Consider the following 25897-nt stretch of genomic DNA (forward strand, 5'->3'; position numbering starts at 1 on the left):
CTGGACTGCTAACTACAAGGTCTGCAGTTCAAACCCACCAGCCACTGTATAGGAAACCCTGTATAGGCTTGTTACGAATCAGAACTGACTTGACAGCACACAGCCACAACAGTACAGTTTCTTAGGCCATTATTTGAAGTCGAAGCCACCAATGTCTGGACATATTCCCACCACAACTAGAAAATCTGAATAGACTGTTCCTGCTTTATTAGTTCAGCACATCCCTTTTTGTTCAAATACCATGCCAGGCTCCTCATAGACCTCCGTTTTCATTTTTTAGGTGAATTTATTCAAGAAAAATTGAGTGCCTTGTGTGCCCCTGGAAACAGACTGAGTTGGAGACTTGCTTGTGGGAGTTTTGGGGATCAAACCTATGAGGAGTAAAGGCAGTCAGATTGGACAAGGGGAGAGACGGGTCCATGTGGTTGCTCCTGACGCCTCACTAGTTCCCTGAAAACTCAAGTGGGCTGTCTGCCCCTGTAGACATGTCCCCTATCCCTGTAGGTGGCTCCATGTCCTGTCACCAGCCATTGGGTGTGTACTCCCATGAGTAGGGAGGCCTTGGGCCGAGGGCAAGTGCCTGAAGCCCCCCAGCGCTGAGGAGAGCGAGGTCACTGCTAGGGATTTGCCAGCCGCCTTGGGTCTTGATTCCACTCGGGGGGCTAGTGTTCTTTCCCCCTTTACAGTGAGCCTTTGAAGCTGGGGCTGGAGTGATTAGGGGAGCACCAGGAAGACGACCCTGTGGAGGAGGCAGCTGGAGAGGAACCAGGTGTGCCACCTGTGACACTTACCTGGTGGGGGAGTGGGACAGGTGGTTCCAGGCTGGGGGAGTTCAGTGATTCCAGTTGTCTATTTTATTGTTTATTTAAACAATCATTGAAAAAACAGTTGACCTGTATGTGGTGAAAATTCAAATAGGTCAGAAAAGGATTGAAGCTAAGTCAGCCCACTGGTGGTAAAGTAACCACAGCTTTAGAGTTTCTTATGTGTGTTACTTCGGACATAACGTCAGGAGGGACCAGTCGCTGGAGAAGGATATCATATTTGGTAAGGTGGAGGGTCAGAGGAAGATCCCCAATGAGATGGATTGGCCAAGTGGCAGCACTGATGGACTCATGCGTGGCAGCAATAGTGAGGTTGGCCCAGGATCGGGCAGTGTTTCGTTCTGCTGTGCATAAGGTCGCTATGGGTCGGTACCTACTCGATGGCACCTAACAACAACAACATGTTAGGAGTCCTGGTGTGGCGCTGCAGGATAATGCACTGGACTGGTTCTGACTCATAGCGACCCTATATTCCAGGAGCAGCTGGCCCAGTGCTTATCCTGGACCAGCTACATCAGGACTCCAGGGTTTCTTACATACTCTCCAATAATGTGTAACATACTTTGAAAATGTGGGTTTGCTTCCAGACCACCATAATAAAGTAGCACAATAGAGTGAGTCACAAGGAATTTTTGGTTTCCCAGTGCATATTAAAGCTATGCTTACACTATACTGTAGTCTGTTAAGTGTGACAGCATTAGGAAGAAAGGGAATACTATGAGAAATCCCAAAATGTGGCAGACACCAAGTGAGCACACAGTATTGGAAAAATAAAGACTCACTGGATGCAGGGTTGCCACAAATCTTAAAGTGGTAAAAAAAAAAATCCCACAATACCTATGAAACACAATAACATGACGCACCATAAACAAAATACGCTTGAAATACGAATGCAGATATGTTCATTGCTGAGTGTCAGCCTAAATATGGATTCCTATGCACTTTCCTTTTTAAATACCTTGGAATCGTAGGATCCTGCCGCATCAGTACATGTGATCTACCTTGTTCTTTTGAGCAGCTGCATTAATAACTATTGATGGACATTCACTTGATTCTAGTTGTTAGCTCTTACAAATAATGCTGCAGTGAGCATCCTTGTTTGTGTATATTCGAGTACTTTTGCCAGCATAGCCATTGGGTAAATTCCTAGCAGCAGAATTGCTGAGTCAGGGATTTGTTTAAGAACACTGGTGGACGTGTGGAGGACAGCTTGGCAAGAGGCCCGTTGGAGTCGAGCTCCAGGCCCATGCAGAAATTCTTGGGCAAGTGATGGCAATGGCTTGAAGCAATCCTGAGCAGGTGGCGTCACCTGAGACTGGCTGTATGGAGATGGTGAAGCTGTGAGCTGGAGCCTGAGTGTATGAGACAGCTAATGACTGCCCAGGAGGAGGCCAGAGCTGCAGGGCAGGGCTAGGCGAGGAGTTCTGCCTCCCTGTCTGGCCTGGCTTTGACCCTCTGGTCCTCGAACCTCAGTGGCAGTGAGCTCACTGCACTGTCCCTTCAAGCTCCTCGAAGTTGATCTTCACAAAAGAGTCAGGTGGGCCTGGGAGCTTCTATGCTCATAGCACAGATGAGGAAACAGACTCAGAGACCACACAATATAATGCGAAGCTCTGAGAAAGTTCAGATGTGACAACTGCCCCCTCCATAGAGATGTGCCACTTCCCAGATGCACCATGCCTACCTGCTTCATCCATACCACCTTCCTATATCCCTTACTAAACACAGGAGAGACAAGGAAAGACGGTGATTTTAAGAACCTGTTGGCATCTGGTATTGAAAGTGCCATGGGCTGCCAAAAGAACCAACAGATAGATCTGTGTTGTAAGAAGCGCAGCCAGAATGCTCCTTGGAGGCCAGGATGGCCAGACTTCATTTCTCATACTTCGGACATATTGTCAGGAGGGACCAGTCACTGGAGAAGGATATCATGTTTGGTAAGGTGGAGGGTCAGAGAAAAAGAGGAAGACCCCCAGCGAGATGGATTGACAAAATGGCAGCATCAGTGGGCTCAAGTGTGGCAACAATTGTGAGGTTGGCCCAGGACCGGGGAGTGTTTTGTTCTGTACCGACTCGATGGCACCTAACAACAACACTGGCATCTGAGGATCTTACCTACCTACCTGGCCGGGGTGGATCTGGGAATGGAAGCAGTACTGTGTCATATTGTTGGTATGAAAATCCCAATTTAGGGACTTGGGCTTCTGAGAACAGACGACTTCTGGAACCAAAATGTTGCCAACACCCCTGGGAACGGCTACTGTGATGTGGCCATGTATTTAAGCAGTCCGCTGGCCAGGCTGGTGAAAGGTTCTGGCAGTTTTCAGTGGCAAGAGAATGATACCATTTTCAAAAGCCTCCCCTCTCAGCTCCCCCTTCAAATCCTCATATGCAAAATGGGTATAAATTGCCTCCTTTCTGGTTTTCCCCACCTTTGGATTAATAGACTGCATTTGACAAGATGGGTGTGACCGGAGACTGTCAGAAGTCCTGTGAGGACTGGTGAGTGAGTGGGAGGGGTTTTGCTTTGGGCCAACTTCAGGGTAAGTACTTGACAGGATCTGTGTGACTTTACTGCAGGACCCTGACCCTCAGCTGCAGGCCTGACAGTGGGGAAAAAGCAGGCTGCGGTCTTCTAAAACGTCACACAGCATCTCTGGTTCCTCTTATTTAAAAAACAAAACTTTTTATTGTGATTTGAGTGAAGGTTTACAGACAAGATCATCAGTTTTACATTCAACACATCATACACTTCATTTCAAATCAGTGATTACGATGTCCTCCATGTAACAGCAGTTCTGCTTCCTCCTTGTGGTTCATTTCCATTTATCTCCATTGCACCCTCCTTCCCATTCCTTTCTCAACTTTGCCCTTTTGATATTGAATGATTGCCTATTCCACAGTCCCTTGGCTGAAAACTGGGCCACGGGTGAGGGTCCTTTCAGGACCTGAAGGGTGGTTGAAGGCCATAGTTTTGGTTGTCTATTTCTGACCAGTAAGCCCAGTCTTTTTTTTTTTTTCTTCTTCATAATTTTGAGTTTTTGTACCATTTTTCTCCCACTCTGAGAAGATATTTATTTTCTAATAAATCCCTTTCCGAGCAGTTGATAGTGGTAGCTGGGCACTATCCAGTTCTGGTCTCAGAGTCATGGTGACTGATGTTCACATGTTCCATTGGTCCATTGGACTAGTTGATTCCAAGTTCTTGAAATTTTTATCATTCTTCTTCACATGGAGAAACCAATAGTTGCACCTTTGATGGCCACTCAAGCTTTTAATTTTGTAGACAATGGTGAGTTTGTTCTAACCCCAATTGACTGGTTCCTCTTTTACAATCTGAGAAAGTCCCGTAAAGAATGCATGTGACCTGCATCTTGGACTGTTTTCCCGAGCCTACCTGCTTGACTATGGAAGACCACTCCTGTTACTGGGACCTCTCCCTAAGTGTGTCTAGGAACCTCCAGATGTGTGCACTTGTTACAAGTTAATTTGAGCCATGACTCCTTACCTCAGGGTGATCAGCTCTCAACTCCTTGGTTCTTTCATCCCATTTATATTTAATGAGCATCTATTAGGTGTCAGATACGGCACAGAGAGAAAACAAGGCGTTTACACTCTCTCATGGGGTTTATATTCTAATGTGGGTAAACAGGGAAGTAATGAAAGAAATGTCAGGTGACTGATTTAAGAAGAAAAGTAAAGCAGGGTGTTTGGGATGGGGTCCCTGGGAACAGACTCAGGTGGAGAGTTGAGGCAGAAAGTTTACTGGGGAGAATACCCCAGAGAGACTTGTAAGGAAGTGAGGAGGCAGGATTGAGGAGAGGGAGAAGTCAGTTCTATAGAAAGCTCTGGAGCTGAAATGGCTGTTTGGAGTGATCCTAAATTGAGGCAATTTAGCCATTGGCCACAGGCCACCAACTGAGAGGAGGTGAAACCTTGGGTGAGGCAGTCCCTTGGAGCCCAAGGCTATTCCAAGGGAGAGACAGTTGGCAAGACACTTGAAGAAGTGGGAATTTGAGTCACGGGTCACCAACTCTATTGGAACTTCTTTTAGAGGGGGGAAAGCAGCCCAGAAGCTGGGAGGACTTGTCTTAGGTCCCAGTGAGTTGGTTCTAACCCCAGCTCTGCCCCTGAGCCTTTACCCTTGCTTAGCTTCCCGTCAGGCCTCCAGCTGGGATCCCAGGAACCCACCCAACAACACACGTATCCATCACTTCTGTCCTCAGCTGTCTTACACAAGCCTAGTGATGAAGGATTTCCTACTTCTCAATGAAGCTTCTTTCATTTTTGGCGCTGTGGCTGTCATGTCTCCTTGGATCTAAAGAGGAACATCATCAAAGTTCCAGCTCTGCCCTCTGCTGCCATATGTGTCCCGTTCTCCCAGGCAAGGGCCTAACTTGCAGAACTTTGAGACTGGGCATCATGTGCCTTAAACCCAAAGATACCAGTGTCCACTTTCCACCCAACTTTTACTCCACTTCTCAGTCCTTGGGTCACTTCCTGCTTCAGGCCACAGCACAAAGTAGGGTCCAGTGGACTCAAACCTTCAGCTGGGCTAGGAGTAGGGCAAGGTGGACCGAAGCCAGCCCCTACCCTGCTCTGGACACTCTGCCTTGGATATTGCCATCTGAGATCCTTAGTCTATTTCATGCCGGATGCTCCAAGCCACTTTTCCCATCTCAAAGCCTGCATTAGGGAATGGGCTTGTTGCCCTTGGTAAGACCTCCACCCCTCAGTCCTGCCCATGAGACCAGCATAGCTCCTCCCAGTTTCTGTCATCCCCCTACAGGGCCCAAGGGTCTTCTCATTCCCACTTAAACCAATGATGGAGCCCCAAAATACTCCTGGAATGGGAAACTGGGCCCTGAGGTTTCTCACTACAGACTGTCTGCCGGGCCTTGTACTGGGAGCTAGTGATATTGAAAGAGGGAGACACAGTCCCTGCCTTCCAGGAGTTCCATCTGCAGAAACCACCTCTTTGCCCACACCCACATGCCTACCCACAGTTTGCAGTGGGAAGGGGTGGCACAGAGCACATCCCAGGAGTGACTCGTCAACAAATATCCAATGACTCCACAGACTTACCAGGCACCTACTGGGCCCCTGCTCTGTGCTGGACTCACATGACTCCTGCCTTACAGGAGCTTCCAGACAGATGGGGAGACATGGAACTTTCACTCCAGGGGTCTGAGGCCTGGGTTGCCTGAAAGATGGCTGCTTGGAGCTGGGGTCTAAAGAGCATTCCAAGAAGAGGGAACAGCAAAACCAAAGTCCCTCATGGACAAGAACCCATAAATCATTCTATATGGGTTGGATCATGAAGCTCTCTCTAATGGACAGGTAAAAGCAGAGTAGTCTCAAGAGTCCGGCCAGGCAAAGTCTGATCATCGCATTTGGTCTCAAGGTCACAATAGACACGGCCCCCTGGGTCTCTCAGCAGCACAAGGCACTGTCCTCTCTGAACTTGGCCTCTAGCACTCCTCGCTCTCCTGGTCTTATCTGAGTTCATCGCTCCTTGGACCCTTTCTTCAGTTCCTCTGGATAATCGCAGCCAGTCTCTCCTGATTTTAGAGGCCATCCAAATACCAGAATATCTCAAATGATGTCGCCAGCCCAGACCTGCCTACTCTCATCTTTCCCTAGATAAACTAACACTGTCAAGTTGGTTCTGACTCCTAGGGACCTCATGAGCCACAGTAGAACTGGCCCATGGGGCTTCCTAGGCTGTAATCTTTATAGGAGTCCATTGACAGGTCTTTATCCAGAGGAGCTGCTGGTGAACTCAAACTGCTTAACCTTTTGGTAAGCTTCAGAGAACTCTCAAGTTGAACTTGTCCCAAATGAAGCTTCACCCTCAAGCCTGCCCTTCCTGCTGCCTCCCCCATCTCTGAGGGTCGATGACGGTGCCATCCTTCTGATCTGTGGCTCCTGTTCACTCTTGTGAACTCCTGTTCCTAGTGGGACACCAGTGCCTGACACATAATAGGTGCTCACTAAATACACGAGGAATGAAACCTTTAAGGAAGCTCAGATTGAGTTAGATCTTTGTGGTATTGGAAAGGATGACCCGCCTGGAAACCAGACAGGGAGCACAATGTTCCAATAACAGATGCTCCCGAGGCCCCACCCCTGGAAGACAGGAGGAAACACCAGAGCCAGCACAGTACACAATGGTGACCTGCAGTACACCCGTCACTCTCTTGGTTAAGTCCTGTTTTCCACTCCCAGCCTAGTGCTAAGTCCTCCCACTCTGCCTATGTGCAAGGAGCCCAGGGTTGGGAGAGTGGGACGCACCAACTTCCAGCCTAGCCCAGGGGTGTCAGAGCTCTGCAGATAAGCAGCCTGAGCCCCAGCTCCAGGCACCACATGAGCCCCCTGGAGTCTGTGGAATCTTGGAATGTAACCCACCACACTTGCAGGGACAGCAGAGGCCCAGGAGAGGGGCTGGCTCTGAGTCACTCAGGAACTCTGTGTCTTGGCAGTGGCTGACTCCATAGGCCGCTGCTGGCGTCAGCTGACTTGCCTCCAAGCTCTCCTCTTCTAGCTGGGGGATGTGCTATATTTTGGGGAGGGGTTCCTAGCAGGGGAAAGAGAGGGAAGGATGCCCAGCTTTGGACTAACCTCCTTTTCCGTCCCCCAGGAAGGGGTGAGGTGGTCTGCAGTCACGTTAGCCTTTCCCAGTAGGGTGAGGGGCAGACCAGACTCTGCAGATGGGCCGGCTACCTCTTAGAAGTGGGTGGCTTGTGGATAGTGATGACTGGTAGGAACACGGCCACTGAGCCCCAGACTCATCCACTCCTAAGCTGTCCTCAGGGGAAGATGGGAACGATGTCCCTTTTCTCCAGGCAAATCCCTTGCCTCAGATCTGCACCGAATGGAAAGCCAACAGTGAGACACCCCCACCAAGCCAGAAGGGCACTGCAGGACTCCTGGGGGTCAGAGGCTGAGGAGGGGGTGACTGGGAGGGGTGCTCAATGTTCTTGACCCACCAGCCAGGTGGGCAGACCCAGGAACCAAGCACTGAGTACACTCAGGGTGGGCAGTAGACTCCTGTAATAAATAGGGCTTCTCCACTGGGGCCCCAAGACTTGGGTTGCCTTTCAGCTCAGCACTCTGTGATTCACTGCTTGTCTGTGCCTGTCTCTTGCCCTGGGGAATGGAGACAGCAATAAAGGCATTGAATGACAGAGTTGGGTGAGTGCAGCCTACTCACAGACTTTCCTCGTCCTAAAGGGTATGTGTTCCCAACAGTTCAAAGGTGTCCTGGTGCCCAGGAAACATTCTTTCAGGGGCGAGAAGGGCCATATGTGATCCAGGTCCTTCAGCTACCATGCTTCACATCCATTGGGATTCTCTGCCATTATAGTTAATACATCCAGTGCTCAGTGAGGACAAGGCACTCTCCTACACATTTTATAAACAGTAACTTAATCCTGATAATCACCCTATGAAGCAGACAAACCATTAGCCCATTTTGATGAAGAGATGTAAATTAACTTGCCGGTGGCCATGCTGCGATGCTCTCAGGCCCTTGTAAAGGGGGACTGAACTCCTACCCCAGTCTAGGTGTGTGTCCACCTCCCCGCCTGCTGTAGACCTAGAATAAGGTCCCCGGAGGCCCTAGAATATGGCCTCCACAATAGAGGTCCACATCAGCGCCCACTGTTGCTCTCTCATGCCATTTCTTGCCTTGCTAATGGTTGCGGGTCATCTGCCTTCTATCCAGACTCATCACTTCATCTTCCGGGACGCAACCAGCACATTTCTTCTAAAATTCAAGAGATTATCCTACTCTGGAAATCCTTCAAGGGCTCTCCATCACCTTCTGCTGAAAAAGAAATCAAACCCACTGACAGTCACCGACTCAGTGACCCTTTGGGACACAGCTCAACTGCCCTGCCCCGCAGTGTTTCCAAGGTGGTGATCTTTGTTTCGTTCTGTTGTGCATCAGGTTGCTATGAATTAGATGCAGATTGCCACATCTCTCTCCCAGGGAGGAGTTGGTGGATTTGAGCCACTGACCTTTAGAACCGGTTAACTATTGTGTTTTCCGGTATTTAAAAAAACAACAACAAACAAAACCACCTTCCTGGGCCAGAATCTAAGGAGATCATCTGATCATAGCTCAACCCCAGCATATATCACCCCCTGCCCTCCACACAGCAATTCAGGCTTGGGGTGGGGGGTGGCGGTAAGGCGGGATGGGGTGGGCATTTGATAAAGCAAATGCCATTTAAGGGGAGAAAGCAGGTTGAGGCTATAGCCCACAGGTTATCCCGGCCCAGACTGGCTCCTGATTAGAAATAGGGCACCAGGAATATTTTACTTCCCAAATAAGAACATAAAACATTCTGGCAAACCAAGATGTGTTTGCACGACAAGAAATCAAAACTTTTAGAATGTCCCCAAATATCTGAAGTGAAGCTGATGGCCTCTCCCTTCCAGCCCATCCTGCCCTAAGGTCATGGCAACAGTACAGAAAACGCATAGTGAGCATGCTCAGAAAAGGTGACAGACACCATAAAAAACACATCTGGTTATGTCCTGGGAACAAAAACTTGGTGCCCACCCAGTCACCTTGCACTTTGTAATCAGGATAATAAACTCCAACCCACATTCCCCCAAATATTGTCAGGAAGGGCTGCGGAAAAAGATGTCCCTTTAATAAAACCTTATCAACATATATCGTACACAAACTACAATGTATCATAATTACTTTTTTTTTTCCTCTCTTAATTCAGAACCAGACTACAAGGTAAGAAAAAACACAGAAACAGCTACAATGTTGCCAATAATCCGCACAAGGTCTTTTTTCAGGCAGATGATATCTCACATAATATGATATACATGAATCAGAAAGGGGGGGTAATAAAACAAAGACCAGCTACAGGGGTGGGGAGAGAGGAGAGGGCCTGTAAATGTACAAAGAATTCGGGTGTCTTTGAGGAAAAGACACAAAGGTTTCGATGGGGGGGTTGGTGAGGTGAGCGAGGCTATGAGTTGACCCTCCTGGGAGGGACACACTGGGTTGGTAGGTTTTTGAAAATAAAAACACAGGACTGGAAACAGCATGTCTGATTGTTGGTGTCCCACCCCCACCCACCACGATTCCAAAGTCTTTCCTCTAGTTCCAAGCGTATACAGAGCAGTTCTGGTCAGGATCCCATCTTTGAAAAAGAGAAAAACAAAACAAAACAAACAAAAAACAAAAATAAAACAAAATAAAAAGCCCAGGCCCGCCGTGCCCATACACAGACGACGACGACGATACAAGGTGTGTGTCACTGGGGGGACCAGAGCGCGGAGGTCAGTTTCCATGTCCCAGGTCATAGCCATTCTGTTGGTGGCAGCCTCTCCCTGGCTGGCTCCAGCCACCACCCAGCTGGCAGGATTCTCGCTGGGAGGAGCAGGCAGGGGCTGAGAGGCAGGCGGCCAGGGCGGAGGAGAGGTCCAGGAGAAAAAGGAGGGCACAGTCCTGGGAACACAGTGCATGCCACTGGGTCATGGCGAAGGTCTGGGCCATGGTGGGGTCCTAAAGCAGGTTGGGTGGTCCGGCCCCTCCAGCCACCTGGAAGGGGTCCGAGTTGTGTGTTGTCGTTGCCACCATGGCTGGCTGGGAAAAATTGAGCAAAATCGAAACAGGTTTCTGTCCCTCCCTTGCCCACCTAACACAAACCAAAAACCCCACATGGAAAAAGGTGACTTCCTTTTTCTTTCCAAAAAAGGCCTTTTGAAAGAAACCACCAATTGTAAACTGTCCAGTTTATTATTATTATTTTTAGATGGCTACAAAGACAGCGTGAGATCTCACACCTAGACTAGCTTTCCTGGTGGAAGGACTTTGGGACAGACAGGCAGCAGGGTTTGCTTCTTTTTTTTTTCTTTTTTCCTTTTTTTAAAGACGAAAGCAAAGAGGTTGATTGGGATGGGGGGGGAGGGGGCTTGCTAGAAGCTTCCATTTTTAAAAATTTTTCCCCCAAAAAACCCGCCCTGAAAACAAATTAAAAAAATCCCAACAACAATAAAACCCCAAATAAAAACAACAAAAAAGTGTCACGTACATAAACGGTCCTTTTGGGAAAGGGCACGGGTGGGATTCTTTTTTTTTCCTGGTCATTGACTTGAAATATATTTGATTTTGACTTTTGTCCTTCATGTTTTATGGAATAAAAAGTTCGGCCTTTTTATTGCATGAAACTAAAATTGGGAGAGGTGGGGGGCATGGAGGGAGGGTGGAGGGCTGCGGGGAGTGGGGAGGTGCCCCTCCACCAGTTCCTGGGTAATGACACCTCACTTCTTCTTGCATAATGTCTGGCATCTTCCTGCCTGCAATGCCGGTTCTCTCAGCATCTCGAAGAGGAGGAGGGAGGGGCGAATCACACACTCATCGTCATGCTTGGAGAATACTGGAAGGGGAGAAGCAAAGAAACAGGGTCATGAGAACTGTGGGGAAGGGGGGGCTGAGATGCCAGCAGTCTCACGAAGGCAGGCTCAACTGCAGATAGGCAAACAGGATCTGTCAGAGTTTGGCTGGGCTGAGAGGCACATGACATGCTGGATAGGAATGCTCAGGGTCCCATCTCAGCGCCAGGCTGTGCCCATCAGGAACTATGGGAACAAGTGTAGCCTCCTGCCCATTCCTCTCCAAATCACCCCTTTTCCCAGCCCAAGGAAATGGCTGCCTCTGACCTTCCCCAGTGGGACAGGCTGTTTTCCTGAAGTTCACCATGGAACTGGGGTCTGCTGAGCCAGCAAGCCCTGCTAAGGTGGGGACCCCCATGTAGCGCTCTTAAAACCAGCTCAATCACAACACTGTTTCTTTTATAGGAGCGGTAACAGCGAACCAAGGCAAAAAACAGTTGGCTGACCCTTTTCACATTTGGAGAGCCCTGGAAAAGGCTGGTTGTATGAACCTTCCTCCTCCTCCCCAGGACAGAGAAACAGTGAGTGAGGCTGCCGGAGAGCCTGCAGGTGTGGGACTCAAGTGGCGGTGGGAGAGAAGGCCTGAGGGACAGGATGGCCATCCAGGGATGGGATGGCACCATGGGTCCCATTCCAGTGGGGCTTACATTGTCATTTTGGAAGGAGTGGAGGAAGTTCCCTCCTAGCTCGCCGTCATCTCGCGGAGTGCCGGGAGGATTGCTAATGCCACTTATGTTGTTAGGAGAATTCTGTGGAAATAGGAGGTAAGGTGAGGTCACACCTCCCATGTCTTCACAACCTGCTGCCACCACCCCCACATCCCAGAGGGAGAAAAGCTTTCCTGGGATTCCCGGGGGGCCGGGGGAGGCTGTCAGGGAGAAAATATATACACAACGCACACTCACTTTTGGAAGTCCATCTATGTCACCTGACCCTGCAAGGAAAGGAAACTCCAGCTTAGTTCCATGTGCACGTTCCCGTGGCTGTGCTTCTGCATCAGAGAAGGCCCCCTCTCTTCTCTGTGTTTTGCCTGGCCCGAAGTCCGCCCACTCAAACCCCACCAGTTCTGATGCAGAACACTTTTCTGTCTGGGCACCGTCTTGTTCTCTCAGGACCTTTCTGTGTGTGCTCACCCCCATGGAGGCCAGATACTAGGCAAGCCTGAACCGGGAGCTGAGGCACAGAGACAGCCCAGGCAGGGTCTGGTGTGTCCCGGGAACAGGTGGCTTACCTAATGATCCGTTCATGTGGTGTGGCTCCATGCCTCCCATGCCTCCCATTGGGCCATCAGAGCCAGGACCCATTGGAAACTGAGGGAGAAGCACAAAGTGAAGGCTCAGTGGACTCAACAGCCCTGTGCAGCACCATAAGAGTCAGTCCACAAACTTAACGCCGAACACCCATTAGGCCCTAAGCATTGGACTGGAGCCATAACTAGAGTCCTGCTGCCTGAATGTTTCCACATGGGTAGGATTCTTCCCGACACAACCAGACATTTCGTGCCCCAGGAGGTTGGAGATGGCTCCTCATGGCCCTCTGAATAGTGCAGGGTAGAGGGATTCACAGCTAGGTGACAGGCAAGGAGACACACCCGAGGCCACTCAATGACATAAAGAGCCAGCTCTAACCTACACCCCGTGGGTCCTACTGCTGAGGCAGAGTCTCACCAGCGCCAACGTCACAGACTCAAGTGAGGGAGTCTGACTATGCCAGGCTGAGGACCAAAAGTATTCATGCCATCACAGCCATTATGCAGATAAGGAAACTGGAGCACAGAGTAGTAAATACTCTGCCCAGATGCCCCAGCTAGGAGATGGCAGCTCTGGGGATGGAACCTGGACAATTGCTCCCAGGTGGACCTGATGCTGCCCACAAATCAGAGGCTCAGAAATGAGACTGACATTCCCCTGACCCTTAGGTTTGTTGGAAACTATCAAACCCATCCATAAAGGCCACATCACACTGCCACAAGTCACAGGCTGGCCCAGCCTGGAGAGTTAAGGCCCTGGAGGAAGACATGGAGGGGTAGAGGGGTTTGGCATCGGGCCTGTGTGCCTGGACCTCCAGCCTGGAGGAGCTCATAGCCGACATGCAAAGACAGAGAGCCTGGTGAGAGCGCTGGAGGGAACGCAGAGAGATGAGAGCAGGCTGCTCCCAGGAGGCGAGCACCAATGTAACTATGGAGTAGATCTGGAGAGATAGAGGGGCCATGAGAAGCCAGCTGCAGTAGAGGTGCAGTTGGAGCCGAAGTTGGGAATGAGGCAGAGACCAGTGTACTTCCCCAGTTCTGCACTTCACAGGAGCCATATCCTCCCTTCCCCAATGGCCTCCCAGGGAAGCCCAGAGACTTCATGGCATATTTTGTTACTTGGCAACAATTTCATGTCCATTAACCCAACTGGAAGGATTCCTAGTGGTGTAGGGGGTTAAGCACTGGCTGCTAATCACAAGGTCAGTGATTCAACCCAACTTCTTAGGAGACAGATGAGATGGCCCGCTCGCATAAATGGAGTCTTGGAAACCCTATGGGGCAGAGTTCTACTGTTCTGTAGGGTCACTATGAGCTGGAATCAGCTCGACAGCAGTGGGCGGATAACCCAAGACGGCAATCAATTTTCAGACGGCAATCATTGGAGTGCCAAGTTGCTACACCAGGCAAAAAATTCAAGACACAGATATAAGTCACTGCCATCTATTACTTCTCCCTTACAGAGGTCTTTATGTTAAGCGCTATCAAATCAGTTCTGATTCACAGCAACCCTGTATACGCTTTCCAAGGAGTGGCTGCTGAGTATGAACCGCCGACCTAGTCCAGTGCTTATCCTTCAGCGCCCCTACAGAATAGAAGAATTACTCCACAGATTTCTGAAGCTGCAGGTCCTTACAGAAGCAGACAGCCTCCTGTTTCTCTCAAGGCGTGTCTGGAAGGCTTGAACAGCTGATCTTTCCTGGTCAGTAGCCCAATGCTTAACCCACCACGCCACCTTAGTAATATGATCGCTAGTAAATACAACTAAGGATTCCTTAGTAACAGAGTGGCTAATAAATAATTATGCACACAGGTAATGCTGCTTTAACAGAGAAATGAAAAACAGGTACATATTTGAGATGATACATTATTGGCAAACTCCATGGTCAGCAGTTCGAAACTACCAGCTGTTCCATGGGAGAAAGATGAGGCTTTCTGCTCCCGTAAAGATTTACAGCCTTGGAAACCCTGTACAGGGTTGTCATAAGTCAGAACTGACTCCACTGCACATAACAACAACAACAATTATTGTTTAAAAAACTTTTAAACAGGTTTGTCAAGTCATTCAAAGTCTTCAAAAAGTCATGGAAAAACTTCCTAATCTTTTAATTAGTTTTCCATGAACCTTCTGAAGCCCCCTCATAATTCATATACCATACAATTCACCTATTTAAAGTGCCTAAATCAGAGAGTTTTCACATATTGATAGTTCTACAAGTTCTATAATCAATTTTAGAAAAATTTTATTATCCCCAAAGGAAAGCCCATAGCCATTAACAACCACACTCCATTCACTGTTCTTCCCAGCCCCTGACAACCAGGAAATCTACTTTCTGTCTCTACAGATATGCCTATTGTTATTCCTGCTGTGGTGCTAAGGGTTACCGTGGGCTGCAAGGCGCTGGACCTTGTTCAAGCTCACCAATATATCAGAAACTCTATATAGGGTTGCATGAGTTGGAACTGACTTGACGGCACTTAATAAAGCAATTCCATCTTACAGATGCACAGATATGGCATCATATACTACGTGGCCTTTTGTGTCTCACTTCCTTAACATGTTTTCATGCATATTGTAGCATGTATCAAGTTGTATTTCACAGCTAGTATTCCACTATATGGATATGCCACATTTTGTATATCTGTTCATCTGTTGATGAACATCTACGTTTTCCTATTTTTGGGCTATTATGAATACTACTATCACCAAGGCCGTATTTTCCAACTATTGATCCTTCCTCTTTGCTCCCAACCTTTGCATTCCAATCACCAGTACTGATCAATGCATCTTGATTACATGTTTGATCAATTTCAGATTGAAGAAGTTGGTAGAATTCTTCTATTTCATCCTTACTGGCTTTACTGGTTGGTGTATAAATTTAAATACTAGTGGTATTAACTGGGCTTCTCTGTAGGTGCATGGACATTATCCTATCACAGACAGCGTTGTACCTCATGACTGGTCTGGATATATTCTTTTTGATGATGAATGCAACACCATTCCTCTTCAATCTGTCATTCCCAGCAGAGTAAACCATGTGGTTGTCAGATTCAGAATGGCCAGTATCAGTCCATTTCAGCTCACCAATGCCTAAGCTAGCGATGTTTATGCATAACATTTTATTTTTGGCAGTTTCCAGTTTTCCTAGATTCACTACTTCATACATTACATGTTCTGATTATTAATGGATGTTTACAGCTGTTTCTCTTCATTTTGAGTTGTGTAACACCAGAAAATCAAAGTCCTGCGGGCTTTCCTCCCATGGGCTTTACTCTATTCATGTCATCACAGTCAACTCTACTTTGAGGAGGAATCTCTTCCTTAGTCGCATTTTGAGTGACTTCCAACCTGAGGGGCTCATTTTCTGGCACTATATCTGATAGTGATTCTCTGCTATTCATAAGGTTTTCAGTGACTAAATATTCAAAAGCAGTTTGTCACTCTTTCTTCCTAGTCTGTCTACGTCTAGAAGCTCATCTGAAACCTGTATACCATGGGTGACCCTGTTGGTATTTAAAATACCCATTGGTATAGCTTCCAGAATCACAGCAACTCACAAGCCATCACAGTACAACAAACTAACAGATAAGTGGTAGTAGAAATGATGCTGGAGATTGCAAGATAAAATTCTGCAAAATCAATGCTTTGTTCATTTCAAATACCTTCTTTAGACAGTACAAGAGATGATCACACACATGGACCTCACCAGATGGAATACACAGAAATCAAATTCACTACATCTGTAAAAACAGATGATGGAAAAACACCATAACATCAGCCAAAACAAGGTCAGGGGTATACTGTGGAACAGAACATCAACTGCTCAAATGCAAATTCAAACTGAAGGTGAAGAAAATGAAAAAAGGCCATGAGAGCCAAAATATGACTTTGAATATATCGCACCTGAATTTAGAGCTCATCTGAAGACCAGATTTGATACATTAAACACTAAAGATCAAAGACCAGAAGAGTTGCAGGATGACATTAAGAACGTCATACATGAAGAAAGCAAAATGTCATTAAGATAAGAAAGAAGGAAAAGATCAAAATGGATGTCAGAAGAGACATTGAATGTTGCTCTCCAGTGTAGAGATGCTAAAGCAAATGGGAGAAGTGAGGAGGTACAAGAGCTGAACAGAAAATTTCAAAAGGTCAGCTCAAGAAGACAAAGTTAAATATTACAATGAAATGTGCGAAGGTGTGGAGTCAGAAAACCAAAAGGGAAGAACACGCTCAGCATTTCTCAAGCTGGGGGAACTGAAGGAAAAATTCAAGCCTCGACTTTCATTATTGAAGGATTCTCTGGACAAATTATTAAATGATGCAGAAAACCTCAAAAGAAGATGGAAGAAATACACAGTCACTGTACCCAAAGAAAATGGTTCATGTTCAACTGTTTCAAGAGGTAGCATATGATCAAGGGTCAATAATACTGAAGGAAGAAGTCCAAGGTGCACTGAAGGAATTTGCAAAGAACAAGGCACCAGGAATTGGGGAAAAATTGAAATCTTTCAAGGAAGTGAGGTGGCACTGGAGGTACTCACTCATCTATGCCAGGAAATTTGGAAGACCACTATCTGGCCGATTGATTGGAAGATATCCATATTTGTGCCCATTCCAAAGAGAGGTGACCCAAGGGAATGAGGAAATCATCCGACAATCTCTTTGATAACTCATGCAAGTAAAGTTTTGCTAAAGGTAATACAGAAACGGCTACAAACACACACTGAAAGAGAACTTCCAGAGGTTCAAGCCGGATTCATAAGAGGACGTGGGAATGAGGGATATCACTGCTTATGTCTAATGGATCTTGACTGAAAGCAGAGAATACCAGAAAGATGTTTACCTGTGCTTTATTGACTATGCAAAGGCTTTTGATTGTGTGAATCATGACATGAGTATTACTGAACACTTAATCGTACTCATGAGGAATCTGTACCTAGACCAAAAGGCAGTTGCTCGAACAGAACATGGAAACACTGAATGGTTTAAAATTAAGAAAGGTGTGCAACAGGGTTGTATTCTTTCAACATACTTATTCAACCTGTGTGCTGAGCTAATAATCCAAGAAGCTGGGTTATATGATGAAAAATGTGGCATCAGGATTGGATGAAGACTCATTAACAACCTGTGATATGTAGATGATACAACCTTGCTTGCTGAAAGTGATGAGGACTTGAAGTACTTACTGACAAAGATGAAAGAGCTCAGCTTTCGGTATGGATTACTTCTCAATGTCAAGAAAACAAAAATCCTCACCACTGGACCAATAAACAACATTCTTATCAATGGAGAAAAGATTGAAGTTGTCAAGGACTTCATTCTTCTTGGATCAACTATCAACACTCACGGAAGCAGCAGTCAACACTCACGTAACTGCATTAAGGTTATCTGCTGCACAGGTCTTTTTAAAGTGTTGAAGAGCAAAGATGTCAGCTTGAGGTCTAAGGTGCGCCTGACCCAAGCCATGGTATTTTCAGTAACCTCATATGCATGTGAAAGCTGGACAGTGAATAAGGAAGACTGTAGAAGAATTGATGCTTTTGAGTTATGGTGTTGGTGGAGAACATTTAAAGTGCCATGAGCTGCCAAAAGAACCAACAGATCTGTGTTGGAAGAAGTGCAGCCAGAGTGCTCCTTGAGGCCAGGATGGCCAAACTTCATCTCTCATACTTCAGACATATTTTCAGGAGGGAGCTGGAGATTATCCTGTTTGGTAGGGTGGAGGAACAGAGAAACAGAGCAAGACCCCTAGCGAGATGGATTGGCAAAATGTCAGCATCAATGGGCTCAACCTGGCAACAGTAGTGAGATTGGCCCAGGACTGGGTAGTTTTTCGTTCTGTTGTGCTATGAGTTGGTACTGACTCAATGGCACCTAACAACAGTAACATGATTACTACTACTATGAACGTTCATACACAAATTCTTTTGTGGACATATTTTTTTTGGGGGTGAGATTGTGGGGTCATTTAGTAACTCTCTGTATTTACCCTTCTGAAGAACTACCAAGAGTGTTTTCCCACATCACTTTATGTTCCCACTAGCAACAGGAAAGATTTAGTCTAGGGAACAGCTCTATTCTGTCCTAGAGGGTTGCTATGAGTCAGAATCAACTTGATGGCAGTGGGCTAGTTTGTCGTTTGGATACAGCCAACCTTGTGATTGTGAAGTGCCATCTCATTGTGGCTGACTTACATTTCCCTGAAGTGGTGTCCTTTGAAACACAAATTTTTTGTTTTGATGAAGCCCTAAGAATCTATTCTTCTTTGATCATTTGTGCTTTTGGTGTCGTGTCTAAGAAAGCTTTGCTCAACCCAAGGGTGTGAAGATGTATTTCTATGTGTTCTTCTAAATGTTCTATAGCTTTAGCTCTAACATTTAGCCCTATGATAGATTTTGGGTCAATTTTATGTATTGGTTATTTATATGTGAATATTCAATTGTTCCAGCATCCTTGTTTATTCTGTGTTATATATTTTCTGTTACATAAATGCTGTTACTTTAAACAGGACTAGTTAGCAGTGGCAATTAGCAGCAATTAATAAGAAGACTAGTAAGTGATATGTGTGAGAAAACACAGCAGTATTTGAATAATAACCCTGTTCTCTCTGGCACAGTAATTTATTGAAATGATTACATATTTAAATTTGAGATATTATGTATTCTAAAGATACTTAAAACATAATATTTTTTAAAAGGAGAATGCAAATAGGACTGATGAAACAGATTTTACCTAACATATATTCAATAATAATAACAAAAGTACAATGACAATTTTTTTTCTGTCAGGAAAAAAAAGATAATTTGACCGTTTCACTTTCCAGTACCATGTTTGAGTTGCCTGCATTCTTCCAGATATCTTTCTTTTCTTTGATGACTGAATATAGTCAAATACAAAAGTCACTTTTCCTGCAGCTCTACATTTCTCAACTTCCCAAGTTACAGGATTCCCATGTCTGTCCAACGTGATGACATCCAAGGTCGAAGTTACTGTGTCTTGGAGGCCAATTCTGACTCACGGTGACCGTACAACACAGATTGTCAATCTTTACAGGTGCACACTGCCAGGTCCTTTCTCCCACGGAGCCACTGGTGGATTAGAACTGCCAACCTCTCGGTTAGCAGTGGAGTGCTTAGCCTTTAGGGCCCCTAAAGCTAAATATACTCTCCACAAAACCAAGTGTGCCTGAAATATCTAGGCCTCCAAAGATGCCCATCTACATTACATCTACAGGCCTGTTTCAGTACACCAGCCGTCTGTCAAGCATGTTGTTTGTGTCCACCAGTTCATCAGATGGGCTATCCCTAAGGTGCCTACCATTTTTAAATATTCTGAAGCTCACTAGATGTCGTTACAAATTAAACATTTCTTTCTCAGGGGATATGGTTTCGAAGCACAGAGATAATCTGAATTTAGGCAACTGAAGTTGGATTCCTAGGAAGTTAGTTTTCATATAGAAAGTAAGAAAGTTCTGTTTAATTTGACTACCTTTTCCTGGTGAAATTTTTTTTTTTGAGTTAGGACACACTCTCATTTCCAAAAAATGAGTCATTTTTTTTCACTCTGTGCAATTTTGTTATAGCCCACACATAACAGTGAACAATTCAGATAGAGTTGGCACATCCTTTTCTGAGCCCTTCATGGCTTCTTCAAAGCACATCAAGCAGTTTTGGAGATACAGAATACAAACTCCCTTCTCTGTTCTCACACTCAGTGTATTGCCAAATTAGAGTATGTTCTCATACTTGAAAACGATAACTTCTCATAGACACATTTTCTGGATCGCAACAAGAAAAGCCATCTTATGGGTCCATGTCTGAGGAAGCTCTTGCTCCCATTTCTATGAAGTCAAAACTCTCATTAAGTGATTCGGTATATTTTGAGGAAATCAAAACGGGAGCGAAAGCTTTCATTATGAGAGCCTCAATATCATGGTAGGGAAACTATACTCCTATTTGGCAGTGGTGTAAACAAGGTGTGCGGGGCATTTAGCTCTTTTCATTTCCTTTGGTAAGAAGGTTTGTGGACTAAATGAAATTGGCTAGAATTTACACATGCCTATGACTCTGCAGCTAGATGAGTAAAGTCTAGCTTGTATTTTGACAATAGAACAACAATCTTTTGTGTTGTGTTTTCTGTGGTTTCATTAAAATCTTCAAGACAATATGAATATCCACTTTTAAAATCAAAGTACCTAAGAGCTAGAGGGAAGAGTTTTTTGTTGCTGTGATTCAATGATATGAAGCACGGTTATCAGAAGGTTTAACAAAATGAGTTCTACACTGCAAGGGACCACGTATTAGGTTTCTAGAGCTGCTGTAACAAAATACCACAGAGCAGACAAGCTCTAAAAAACAGAAATGTAATGGTTCACAGTTCAAATCAGAAAATCAGTTGAATTGATTCCTTCTGAAATCTTTGGGAGGAAAAAATTCTCCATGCCTTCCCCTCCTAGCTTCTGGTGCCTCCTGGAACTCTTTGGCTTGTAGCTGCTGCATCACGTAGTATCCCACTTCTGTACCTGTTATCTAGGATTAGAACCTCTCCTTCTCCAGTATGACCTCATGTTAAATAATACCGTCTTCAAAGACCCTACTTCCAAACAAGATCACACTCACAGGCACTGGGGTTAGGGCATCAATCAGAGCTTTCTAGGGGACAAAATTCAATCTGTAACAGACAACACATCTGTTGTCCAAGCTTCCTCCTTTGTTCATTCCTAGGGAATTTTAGTTGCCACCTGAGTCAGGAAATGTCATCTTTTCAGTTCACAGAGCAGTAAAAGGGACATGATTCACATGTTCATCCATGTGCCCCAGTTTATTCAGCAGCTATTGTTGCTAACTTGTCAATGGTGTCTTGCTGGATGAAGAAGCTGCTGTTGTTGATCTGGAAGAACGTGTCCATCTCGGCCCAGACTGTGAGATGCAGTCTTCTATGAATATCGCTACCCTATGCCCACCAGGTCCACCCCACATCCTTGCCTGCACACTGTGGAGCATGCTGTGTGTGACCATTGATCCCCCAACCCAGTGGTAGGTGTCCTTCCAGCTGTCATTAGAGGACTACTTGTGGAGCCTTCTTTTTCAGCCATGTCTGGTCATGCTGGTATAGCGTTACAACCCTTCTCACCTTCATCACTGGAAGGAACTCTCTTTAGGAAATGTGGTCACAATATTTACAATGGTAAACATCAGCCCAGTACCTTCTGGATACAAGGCATAAGAGCTGACCTGCAGGCAGTCAAAGGCGGACCACGAATATGTGCAATTACAAACACGTTTCAGTCACATCCCTTAAAATGATGCAACACAGGTAGTCCAACCTGTGACGTGAAAGTCACAGCTGCCAATGCCAGTGGTTGGAGGGGATACAGTGACAGCCATAATGAATCTTCTGACACTAAAAACAGTGTATTCAGGTCCTAGTTTCTGGACCCCTGGATGGGTTTTGTACTTTTCCCTCAATCTTCCACAACTCTTACCAAGTAACTTTCTGTTTCCTGAAATATAAACTGGGGTGGCTGGTCACCCTAGTGAGAAGGCTGTGCTGAGGGGTGGTGGAAGATGGTACTGCTGCTGGAAGGGGAGTGAGGGAGGAGCTGGCAGAATACAACAGAACAGAGATGTGGCTGCTTCAGACAACCAAGGCTAAGGTCCTCCTGAGAGGCCTAAGAGGCAGGTCACAGACCTACTTCAGAGAAGCACAGTGCCCAGCATGAGGCTGCTGCAACCAGGGTTTAGCTCATAGGGTGAACTGAGCTAACAAACCAAACACACCACAAAAGGCCACATCTCTGTCACCAGGCAAAAGACAACTTTGTGGCCCCAGACACTGCCGACTGGGTTACATGGCAGCCTCTTTCTAGATCCTGAGTTCCTGAAGGGCAAGGTGGGCCTACTTCACTGGACAAATGAACTAGCGTGGAAAAGTTATCTGCAGGGTGAATCCGAATGAGTCTCACCCAGGAGCACCTGGCTAGGGAGAGGGAGGCAGCTACATAAGAAAGCCTCCAACAAAGAGCTCAGGGGACACAGAAAGGGAGACGCTGGCTCTTGGGAGGGAACAAGCAGGAGGCACAAGGGCGACATTTGAGCCGCAACAGTCAAAGGTTGGGATTATGAAGTGGGAAGTGGGCTTCGGAGAACTGCCCAAGGAGAGGAGAGAGAGAGAAGTAAGAAGTCATAGGGCTCACAATGAAGGTGCAGATTCAACCAAGTGGCTTTCTATGTAGTCTCCACTCTCAGTTCCCACAACCAAGAGCACAGACCTCAGTGGTGAGGGGCTGCCCGGGGTGGGACAGTGAATCAGCCGACTAGAGACAGGCCCAGGCTCAGCGAGGTCACCCCCACAACGGTGGCTGGTGCTCTTGCTCTGACCAGAATGGGGGGCTCACTCCCCACCATGCATGCCACCTGCTATGAAACTGAACTGAGTTGCCCGGGAGGTAATCACTTTTCTGACGGTTTATTTTATTCATCTTTGGTAACAAATGGCTGAAATCAATTAAACGTGCTTTCCCCTCAGCTGATGAAGTTAATTATGATTTGTTATGGTATCTGATATGTAAATTATTAGGACGTAGACTTACGTTGGACCGGCTGCCTCCAGGCGGCACGGGATTAATCATTGTGTAGATGTTGTCACTGGAATTTGTTGAATCTGTAGAAGAGTGGAAACCCGCAAGTCGGGGTGATTAATTCATTTCTTAATTAAAACAAACTCATGGCACATGAACTCATTCTTTTGTATTTTATCACCTAAAATTTCCTTTAAGCACCACCGTTTTCTGGCTAATTTGTACTTAATGAAGATTCACAAAGTTTTTAATCACAGAAAATTCAACTGTGAAAAACACTCAACCCCCGGAAAGAAGGAATTTCAGGACAACTGGACAGAAGTATGGATGCAGCAGGGGGGACTGTGAGTTTGGAATTCTTGTTCCCCCAACCTAAACTATAAATGATCTCCAGTCACCCCTCATCCTTCTTCCAGTGGTTTAATCAAGCTGGGGAAAGAGAACTCCACAAATTACAAATGGGGGTTGGGGGTGGGGCGGGGCGGGGGGGCCCATCCTGCCAAGCTGATGAGATGGCAAGGAGAGGCAGGGAAGGGGCTGACTGCATGAACATGTGGAGAGGCTGAATGTGACCCAGTCTGAATGTAGGTCATGCAGCTCATCAAAATGCAGCAGTGGAGAGAGGGAGAGGGAGAGAGTGGTGAGCGCAGCCGCCAGCAGCCCCACCCCTGCAGCTGAGCAGCCTCCTGGGTACCGGGAGTCCAAGACACTCCCTGCCACTTTCCCAATTAGCAGGAAAAAGTCTCTGTAAGCCATCAGCCACTATGGGTCTATCTGGAACAGGGTCCATATTTCTAAGGTAGAAATTCAGCCGCCTCTCATTTTTCGTTTTGGGGCCTGGGTAAAGATTGCATGTTGAGTTCTCTCTAGTTGGTCGGTCTGCTATTCTTATCTGGGAGAGCAACATACTTGTGATGCTGCGTGTGTGTGCTCACATATGTACCCACGTGCCCTCCGATAACTAAAGAGAAAGGGGAAGGACTCTCCCACACAGAGAACCAGAAGTCAAGAGCTCTGACAACTCAGGATACAGCACGTCTTAGGAGTCTTGGTCCCAAGATGCCAGAACGCACAAATCCCTTTTCAGGGCATGGAGAGAAACGTCCACACAGGAAGAGATCATCCCTACTGCCGAGTGGGAGCTGAGGGTATAAGACCCGTTGTTCCCAGACCTCCAGTGCAGCCCTGCCTTTAAGGGCAGCACCCAAGGCCCAGGGATGAGCTGGGACTGGCAGAGGTCACACAGTGGATTGGTGGCACCAGGAAATTTCCTGTCCCCCAAGTCCCTGCACACCAAAATGCCAGGTGGGGGGTGTGTTGTTCAGACAGGAACTTTGGCTCTGGGCCCCAGAACTCCCCAAATAACCCTCCCCCCACCCCATGACCCTCAAGTCCTCTCACCTGCAGGACTAGGCATGATGGGCGTTCCTGGGGGGCCGCCACCACCCGGGGGCCCCTGGAGAGAGGATAAAAACTGTCATTAGAAACCCATGATGACAGAGCAAATGAAGACAGGTCACTGAGCTCCTAGCACGTCAACAGGAACTGCTCTAGTTGACCCAGCCAAGCAGCCGGCTCTGGCTAACCCTCCAGTGCTGACTCAGACTCAGAGTACACGTCTCACACCCCCAACCACCACTTCCTACACAAAGTGGCACCTGTGCACAGTTCACGTGTATGTCGACTGGTGGCAGCCAGAGGCCTGCGGTGGAAGCCACAGTCCTACTGGTCGGCTCCCCACATGGGGAATCCCAATTTCTGGGTCCTGTCTGGGGATATCTGGGCCTGCCCAGGTTGGGACCAAAGACTTGAGTACTGACAGCAGGCTCTACCACTGTTCGGAACCTATACTCAGACATGGTTCAAAATCAAAAAAGAGCCAGGGACTCCCCCAGTGGCCCTTGCACTCTCAGTCACACGTGGCTGGACATGCAATCCCCCAGACCCACACACTTACCACATAGGTACCGGGTGAGGAGGACGAGTATGGAATCTAGAAATAAGGTGTGAGGGGGTCACTGGTCAGGGTCAGAGTCTTTCGACCGGCAGCCCTCATTAACGTCCAAGCCCACCCGGACACAAGCCCACTCTTCACAGGACAGGCTATCAAACCCAGGGAACTTCCTGGTCAGTTTCCCTAGGAGGGTGGTGGGCTCTGAGCCTTCTTCCCTTCTATACTGGGCCCCTTGTCTTCTATACTAAACTGATCTTGAGTGTTGTCCTCTGCTGCTAGCAGCCTTGAAGAGAAGCACAGAGATGGTGGGCCAGGACATGGGAGGCCTTCCAGGTTGAGAGAGCAGGAAACAACACATTCCTCTCACTCCTCTGGCCATCTCCCTGGACTGTCTGTGTGAGTCCCTGCCCGTCCCTTCCTCTGAGCACATCAAGTAGGCCTGCTGGGCAGCGGCAGCTGGTAGGAACCTCTCCTTTGCACATGCTCTAAGCTCAGGCTCTCGGCTGAGAACAGGTTTCTGCAGGAGAGTGGGTTGTACTGGGCAATGGCTGTGCTCTATTGATCCCAGCATGTTCCTCCTCAAGCCTCCACCTCCTCACAGGACACTGCTTAGAGCCATCAGGTACCACAGGAGGGGTCTGTAGATGCCCAGGAAACCTTCTGCATCATCCCCACAGTGACACTTCCAGCCAGGGGACAGGAACCACCCTACACCCCAGAGCCCCTTCCCTGAAAATACCACCCAACCTGACCCAGGTACTCACTGAGTTAGCACTGTTAGGATTGGGCCACGGTCTGCCGGCTCCAGGGCCCCTGAGAGAGAGAGTGAGAGAGAGAGAGAGAGAGAGAGAGAGAGAGAGAGAGA

General features: G+C 47.1%; 1 protein-coding gene across 7 annotated transcripts in view; it reads right to left on the reverse strand.

Annotated features, from left to right (window-relative positions):
- Positions 1-10705: 10705 nt before the first annotated feature.
- SSBP3 (single stranded DNA binding protein 3) overlaps positions 10706-25897 on the reverse strand; it is a 184569-nt gene continuing 169377 nt past the window's right edge. For 5 of the 7 annotated variants that reach the window (XM_006839801.1, XM_006839800.1, XM_006839806.1 and 2 more), the window contains 8 exons: positions 25797-25845; positions 25036-25071; positions 24480-24534; positions 23091-23161; positions 12478-12556; positions 12152-12180; positions 11894-11995; positions 10706-11230 (listed from right to left, as the gene is read on the reverse strand). In XM_006839801.1, coding sequence (XP_006839864.1) covers positions 11201-11230; positions 11894-11995; positions 12152-12180; positions 12478-12556; positions 23091-23161; positions 24480-24534; positions 25036-25071; positions 25797-25845 — 451 coding nt within the window. In that variant the 3' untranslated portion in view covers positions 10706-11200. The remainder of the gene's footprint in view (positions 11231-11893; positions 11996-12151; positions 12181-12477; positions 12557-23090; positions 23162-24479; positions 24535-25035; positions 25072-25796; positions 25846-25897) is intronic. The other 2 variants (XM_006839805.1, XM_006839802.1) reach the window with 1 other exon arrangement.

Source organism: Chrysochloris asiatica, unplaced genomic scaffold (genome assembly GCF_000296735.1).
Source record: "Chrysochloris asiatica unplaced genomic scaffold, ChrAsi1.0 scaffold00026, whole genome shotgun sequence".
NCBI classification, from domain to species: domain Eukaryota; kingdom Metazoa; phylum Chordata; class Mammalia; order Afrosoricida; family Chrysochloridae; genus Chrysochloris; species Chrysochloris asiatica.